This window comes from Sturnira hondurensis, unplaced genomic scaffold (genome assembly GCF_014824575.4).
Source record: "Sturnira hondurensis isolate 20B ecotype Veracruz unplaced genomic scaffold, ASM1482457v3 Scaffold0001221, whole genome shotgun sequence".
Lineage (NCBI taxonomy): Eukaryota > Metazoa > Chordata > Mammalia > Chiroptera > Phyllostomidae > Sturnira > Sturnira hondurensis.
In genome coordinates, this window is record NW_028073852.1 from 3,787,961 (window position 1) to 3,795,995 (window position 8,035).

General features: G+C 55.2%; 1 protein-coding gene across 1 annotated transcript; it reads right to left on the reverse strand.

The window, feature by feature from the left end:
• Window positions 1-677: 677 nt before the first annotated feature.
• Window positions 678-3,257, reverse strand: GALR2 (galanin receptor 2). Its single transcript, XM_037069529.1, is given in 3 exon segments — window positions 678-910; window positions 913-1,592; window positions 2,786-3,257. Coding segments are annotated over 3 exon segments (1,152 nt in total). The 5' UTR covers window positions 3,154-3,257; the 3' UTR covers window positions 678-806.
• Window positions 3,258-8,035: the final 4,778 nt, after the last annotated feature.

The following is an 8,035-nucleotide window of genomic DNA, read 5'->3' on the forward strand; positions in this document are numbered from 1 at the left end:
GGGGTGAACTCAGTGTCAGGGGGCGGCTAACTCATGAAGAAACCCCAGGGTATCCTGTTCCCCCAGGGATTCTCAGCCTGCACTAGCCAGCTGCCCTTAAGGCAGCTCTGTGCACCCTGGAACAGGACCGGTGGTGGTGTGGTGTGACTTTTCTGGCGAGAAGCAGAAGCCCAGTGAGCGTTTGAAGACCTGATCCCAGATGAACGCAGCAATGGAAGGAACCCCCAAAGCTGAATGAAAGTCTGAAGCCACTGATAGGGCTGCTGAGGTTCGAAGGGGCCCCAGGAGACTGGGAGCAGGCGAGGACCCACCGGCACTGAAATGCCGCCAGGACGCACGTGGTGTCTGCGTCCGTCATCCACCGACTTTATCCAGTGCACTTAAACAGCCTGCCTGCCCACGTCACGCATTGGCGACTGCTGGTTTGGCGGTCTACATGCACCGGGCGCCTTCGGATGGCCACGCACAAAGAGCCTTGGCCTGTTGCGCTCTCCCCAGCGTCACCCACTTAGGAATTTCTGCGCAGATTTTTAATTCGGTTGTCTTTGGTGCAGGTTGCCCTCTTTCCACGGAAACTCAAGAAAGCACCTGCACCCAGTCAGCCAAAGCTTCTCTGTGAAGTTCCAGAGGCTTTCACCACACAGCCTCATGAGATATATGGAGACACAGAGCGTCGCTGCACGTGAAATAGTGTGCGCTTTTTATTATATTAACAGAGAAAACTCCATCCACGATTCCCCCACTTCTGACTCCCATCCTTTAACATCCTAGCCTACATCCTAAGTGCGTTTAAGTCACATTAACTGTCAAGGTGCCAGGTGCCCTTGCGGACCTTCTGGTCCCTCCTGGAGGGGCCCGGGACTCCGCGCGAGGCCAGACTGCTGGGAGGCACCGGCGCAAGGCGAGAGAGTCCCGCAGCCTCGCTCACGGGTGTCCAGTCAGTGGACTCGCGATCCAGTGCGCTGCCACTACGGGTGCCCTGCGCAGCGACGCACACGCGGCCTGAGGTTCTGCGCGGGGCGCCGGGCAGCAGGCCCGCGCAAATCTTGCGGAAGCCCTTTCGGAAGTGTTTGGAGACTAGCGCGTAAACGATGGGGTTGACGCACGAGTTAGCGTAAGAGACCAGGTGCGAGAGGATGCGCAGCGCGTAGGTGGCGCGCGTAAGTGGAAAGTGGCCAAACCAGACGCAGAGGATAAGCGCATGGTGAGGCATCCAACAGAGGCAAAAGAGTGTTGCCACAATGATGATCATGCGAGTCACCTTGCGCTTGGAGCTCCGGGGGCCTGAGCCGGCGGCAACTGGGTCGACCGCGCGCCAAAGGTAGCGAAGAGTGCGCGCGTAGGTCAGGCAGAGCACCAGCACAGGCAGCAAGTAGCTGAAGACAAAGGTACAGATGTCCATGGCGCGGCGTCGGGGCGCGCTCCACGCCGGGTGGCACACTGTCAAGTTGACCAACCTCGACTGCCGATAGTAACTCAGGTAGGGCCCAGAGAAGAGCAGCGACAGCCCCCAGATAAGCCCGATGGCCGCCAGCGCGTTGCGAGGCGTACGCAGCTCGCGGGAGTGCAGCGGGTAGCGGATAGCCAGGTACCTGTGGGCCAGGCCGGGAAGGGAGACGTCGGCTGAGCGGGCGGATTCGCGGGGGCAGGCCCGAATCCTCGCCCATACCCACTCTCGGGGAAGGTCCTTAGCGCACGGTCACACTTCGTACACCCAGAGGGAGACTCCATGCATCCCGGACACTCTCAGCCCCGTCTAGATGTGGGGCGAGACCCAGCAGCGGGAAAGGCGCGCCTATAGGCCACTCCCCTGCTTTTCCCGGTACTGTGACCACAGTCAGAGCCCAGGAGCCTTGAGGCTGTAGCAGACAGCCGGAGACAGGCCAGGCAAGGTACCGCGAGGGAACTCCTTTAGAGAAGCCGGCGCTCTACGGGCCCCACCAGCGCTCTTGGAGTCGGTCACACTCCGCGCTCAGTGCAACTGGGCCGTGTAATCGAATTGTGGCCTCATCCCGATGCTTTCCCGAGGGAGGTGGGAAGCACATTGGAGTGAAGAGGGCAGGGAGATACCGTAGTCACGCCCGATTTCCTCCCAAGGAATTATCCGAGTGTCCTTCCGAACTCCGTCTGGGTTGGGGGGGTGGGAGGTGAGCAAGCTCCGGCTTGCTCTTCTCCCTGCCCTTGACCCGGGCCTGGGGGTGGAGTGCAGAAGGGGCGGGACCAAGCTAGGCGAGCTCGCTGGGACTTTGGCATGGACCCCTCAAAACACCCAACTTCCACAATCTGGACTAGAGTCAAGTACGCAGAGCAAACCGTGTCTTCAAGGCTAGCGAGGTGGAGGCGCCTGAGTTTGATGCCAGGAGACCGCTGGCTTCGCACTCACGATTACTGGATGGGCGACTCCAAGCAAGTCACCCATCTCATCCAACTCAATCTCGTCTGTAAATTGGGCACTGTAATCCCGCCCCCCCCAACCTCACCCGGACATGGAGCCTCAAGCCAGACCAAGCACAGGGAAAACACTTTGGAGCCAGAAGCCCTGCGCTTTGTCTGGTGCCTGCAGCTCCGCAGAGCTGAAGTCTGCAGCCCAGAGGACTGCGTTTAAGGGAGGGACGCCGCGGTCCCCCATTCTTACTCCTCTTTCTCCAACACGCTGCCTGTCTTTCCCTCCCTCCTGGGCCCTCTGCTATTTTAGTCCTTTTCTGCTCTGCACATCTGTCCTTGACCCTTTAGTCCCGCCCGGGCCTGGGTGACCAACCCCTGGGCTGCCAGGAGGCTTGTTTACCTGTCCAGGGAGACCGTGGCCAGTGTGAAGCTGCTGGCATGCATGGTGAGGAAGATGAGGAAGTGCACGGCCTTGCAGAGCAGCCAGCCGAACACCCAGCCGTCCAGGGTGTAGATGGTGGCTTGGAAGGGCACACAGAACAAGATGAAACACAGGTCGGCCACGCCCAGGTTGAGGATGAACAGGTTGGTGGTGCTGATAGCCTGGCCGCGGCGCAGCAGCACGGCCAGCACCAGTGTGTTGCCCACGGTGCCCACGAGAAAGATGAGCGCGAACAGCATGGGCACGATGACTGCCTCGGGCTGCCAGCTGCCCCCGCCGCCCATCTCGCTCCCGTCCTCAGCCTCAGGGCCACTGGAGCCGTTCATGGTGCTGCCAAACCCGACGGTACAAGGGCTCCTGCAGCCCTCTGGGTCTTACGCGTGGAGCTCCAGCGGCCCAGTCGCTGCAGCGCCCAGCGCGACTCCCCGGAGCTGCGGGCCCAGTGAGCTTCGCCGCGGCTGGCGCTGGAGACGAGGATGCTCTGGAGTCAGAGGGAGGAGCGAGCAGCTGCAGGGGTGGGCTGATCCCCGGAGGCGGTTGGCCGCGCTGGGGGGAAGGGTTGTGGAGTGGCCCTGGTGCGTCTAGGCCTTGACTCGGGCAGCTCGCTCTCGGGATGCAGGGCCCGCTGGTGTCGTCGGCGCGCTCCAGCCCCCGGGGCCCGACTGTGCCAGACTGAGAGGCGAACTGGCATCCCTGGCAGACGCTGGAGTGGTGGAGGGACCGATCGCAGGGACCTGCTCATGCGCCGCGCTGCTGGGATGGCTCTCCGGGGGACTCCGCGCGCCTTGGCACTTCCCTGCAGCCTGATGGAATGCCAGACCACCCCAGGCTGGCTGAGGGGCGTCCTGGAAAGGAAGGGCGTCCAGGCGGGTTCTAAGAAGTGGTGGCTCGGAGGGGCCCGGTTATCCAGAACTGGCGAGTGGGACGACCCAGCCCTGTATTGCACGCCTCTTCCATTCGTACTTCCCAGGAGGGTCACGCCTCGCCAAAGAGCTCACAGACCCCAGAGAGCTCCGGTGGGGGTGAGGAACTTGGTCGGCTTCATCTCATTCCCTTCTCTCCCCTACTGAATGCTTCTCCCTCCGGTTCAAGACAATAAACAGTATTTGCTGAGCATGTCCTGTGTGTCAGGCCCTTGGCGTTATGCCTCGACTCCCTCAGCTGTGACATGGGGTAATAAACAACACCTTCTCCGAGGGCTCTGGTGAGAACGGAATGGAATGTGTTGGAGAGTCCTGAAGCCAGTTAGTAGATTCGGAACGAATCAGCTTCTTCTCTCACTGTCCTGGTCCAGCAATTTCCGACCGCTTTCATTTCATGGCACAGATAAACTAATTGCTAAAATCCTGCAGCGCGCACCAAAATATATAGGTTTTGCTGATCTAACAAAAAAAGAAAAAGTGGATACAATTTTGATTCATTCACACCAGATGGCTATGGTTGTGTCCACTGATGTTGTTTTTGTATTTGGCCTTCTAAAGGAACAGAGGTCAGTGCCCCTAACTAAATATTCATGTATTGAATATTTTAATTTTTTTTACCCACGGCACACCTCTTGGGGCAGCACCTGGGTCGAAAATAGGTTCTCTAGTCAGAGATGCAAAAAGGGAAAACTTTAATACAAAGTAACAGAGTTCCATGCACCAGCAGCATTTCCTAGATGGTCAGGAGGGTGCTAAGGTTGCAGTAACATTTAAATATTCGTTTTTTAATTTTGACGTATTTAATCATCAAGCATTTGTGGCACGGAATCCTTGCTGTTTCTGTAGAGTTTAAACTCCTAGTTCACTGGGTGTGAAAAGCATCACCTTCTCCCTCTGTAGCTCACTGTCTGCTCCCCGTTTCCTTGCCCTGTTCCTTGGCTCCTGGGTCAAGACCATTCTTCTTCCTCTTCTCCCCTCCACTCCAAGATCTCAGCCTCAGGAGTCCAGCTACCTGCTCTTGTGGGGAGTGAAACCTTATTGACACCCCTGCCCTGCCTGCCTTTTTGTTGAATAGGACGATAATAGCAGCTCATGTTTATGAGATGCTTGGCATTCATTTATTTAGTGGGTGTTTACTAAGCACCTACTCCTTTCCAGGTACTGTTCTGGGTCCTTGGGACCTACCAGCGAGCTCTGCGAAGGCCAAGGCCCTCTGTGAGCTTCCTTTCTAGCAGGGGAGATGCACAATAAGTAAGTTACTTATTGTGCACTCAAGTAAGTTACTCATGTATTACAAGTTGATAAGTGCTTGTAGGCAAAGCAGACCAGGGTAAGCAAGTTTGGGAGTGCAGCAGTAGTGGTGAAGGGGCAATTCAGAGTTGGGGTGGGGGGTGCGGGGGTCAGGCGGACCTCACTAGGAAAGTTACATTCGAGCAAAGACCTGAAGGAGGTGAGGCAGCTGGGTTAGCCGGCGTGAAGAAGAGTATTCCAGACAGAGCTGGTGCGGCCCCACAGCAGTCATGTGCCTGGCTCTCTGAGCCAGGGGGCTGGTGTGGCTGTGCTGAGTGAACCGGAAGGAGATGGGCAGGAGAGAAGGTGAGAGGCATAGCCTGTAGGCCTTTTTCGATTGTAAGGACTGTGGCTTGTAGTCTGAGTAAAGGCAGGGGCCACTGCAGAGTTTTGACTAAAGAGCTAATGCAATCTGACTTAAAAAGAATTTATTGAAATGTATTTCACGTACCATGCAATTTACCCACTTAAGGTTTTTATTTGTTTGTTAGGACATTCACAGAGTTGTAGTGTAACATGGTGCAGCCAAAGGGGGCCCCCAAATGAGCCTGCGTAAGAGCTTGGAGATGATTGGCCCCACACCCCAGGGCCACACCAGACTGGCTAATGCTGGCAGCTGTGGCCAATTGTGGGTGGAGTCGGAAATGGTGCGGCAGGGGAAGATCGGTGCTGGGATTTAAACCCAGGCGCGACAGCCATTCAGCATCTTTTTGGGACCACGCAGCTTGGGCAGAGAAGAACTGCAGACTTCTATTTCTTTTTCTGAGATACAGTGCCCCGGGCTGGGCAGAGGAGGAAGGAAGAACTGTGTGTTTGTGGGTATTCTAAAGGACTTTGGGAACTCAGTGAAGACATAAAATCATTACTGTTCAGTTTGTATGACACTTTAAAAATGTATTTATTTATTTATTTTCAGAGAGAGGGAGAGAAATATCAATGTGTGGTTGCCTCTCACATGCACCCTACTGGGCACCTGGCCCACAACCCAGGCACATGCCCTGACTGGGAATCGAACCTGAGACACCTTGGTTTGTAGTCCATGCTCAATCTACTGAGCCAAACCAGCCAGGCAAATTCGTATAACTCTTTAAATAAATAATCCCTTTCCTTTACACCAATTTCTGGCATTAAGAGATGTCTTTCCTCGACGGCAGGCAAGGTGAACCTATTACAGGGTGGGGGACCCCCAGAGCACAGGGTGGGTCCGTTCAGTAACAGTGTGTTGTTCACGCATTTCCCCCCCCCACATCTGTTCTGTAACAGTTTAACCGCTGCCACAATCAGTTTCAGAACATTTTCATTCCTCCCCAAAGAAACCTCTACCCTTTAGCCACGAGCCTCCGGTCTCCACCCCACTCTCAGCCCTACTTTCTGTCTCTCTAGATTTACCAATTCTGGATGTTTCATAAAGATAAACTCATACGATATGTAGCCTTTTGTGTGGCTTCTTTTGGTTAGTATAATAGTTTAAAGACATCTACATTGTAGCATATATCAGTACTTCATTGCTTTTTATGACCAAATAAGATTCCATTGTATGGACCTACCACTTTCTATTTATTCATTCATCGATGGACATTTTGGGAGACTTCCTAAAGTTTTTTTTTAATATTTTATTTATTTATTTTTAGAGTGGGGGAGGGAGGAAGAGAGGGAGAGAAACATCAGTGTGTGGTTGTCTTTCATGCGCCCCCTACTGGGGATCTGGCCTGCAACCCAGGCATGTGCCCTGACTGGGAATCAAACTGGTGACCCCTTGGTTCAGGGGCTGGCTCAGGCAGGCAAGGTGAACCTATTACAGGGTGGGGGACCCTGTAATAGGACCCTGTAACTCAGTCCACTGAGCCACACCAGCCAGGGCTAGGTGCCTTCCCTTTTAAAGGATGAATAATAAATAGCCCATGGACTGGGTAGACCACTTTTGTTTATCTCTCAAGGGCCACTGGGTTGCTCCTCTCTGCAGGCCGTTGTGAATGATGCTGTTCTGAACGTGGGTGCACAAGGACATCCGCCCTGCTCTCAAGCCCTTTGGATGTATACCCAGAATCCACTTCTGGGTACCAGTTCCAACTGGTGCATCATTGGTGAGTCTTTAATTTTCTGAAGAAACGTCATACTGCCTTCCACAGCAGTACGGAAGTGCACCATTTTACAATCGCACCAGAGGTGCACCAAGGTTCCACTCTCCACATCCTCACCAATGCATTATTTTGTTAAGATAGTAACCCTCCTAATGGGAGTGAGGTGATCATTCATTGTGGTTGTGATTTGCATTTTCCTACTGATTTGTGGTGTTGAGTAGAGACTGCATTTAAAATGCACCAGTTCGTTTAAACTTCCATAACAACCGTCCTAATTCGCTATCCTCATTTCACAGACAACGAAAAAGGTGTAGAGAGAGAGGAAGTTATTTGCCCCAAATCTCCTAAGCAGTCACAGTGGAGCCGTAATTGAAGCGGCAGGACTCAGACTCCACAGCTGGCAGCGCCAGAACAAAGATCTGTGGTCTCCCTCGCCCAGCAATTCTCTCTAAGACTGCTCGTCCCAGAGTCCAGAGAAAGGCACAGGTCCCCGGCACTCATAGCGTTCCTACGTCGGGTGCTTCCTTCCTGTAGGTGGGCACCCTGTCTCCCGAGCCCCGGGGAGGTAGACACCCGAAATCCAAAGTCCTTAACAACCCACCCGCGGTTCTCTGTGCGCGGGACGTGAGCGGGATCCTCCGTGCAAGGATGCGGGAGGTAGGGGTTCCATCTCCTGGTCCTCTGCCTTTGGTGGACAGGAGGTGGGACTGCGTCGGAGAAGACCTCGGCGGCTCTGATCCATGCAGCGACCGCTCGCCCTCGGCCTCCCGCCGAGGAGTCGGGGATCGGGAAGCGGAGCCTATGCGCAGGCGCGCTGCAAGTGGTCGCCGCCTGCGGGCAGGGCGGCGGGCGGCGGAGTCCGCCGCTATCCCGTCAGCCCGTCCGGCAGGTTCCTCTCTCTCCCCACGCAATCT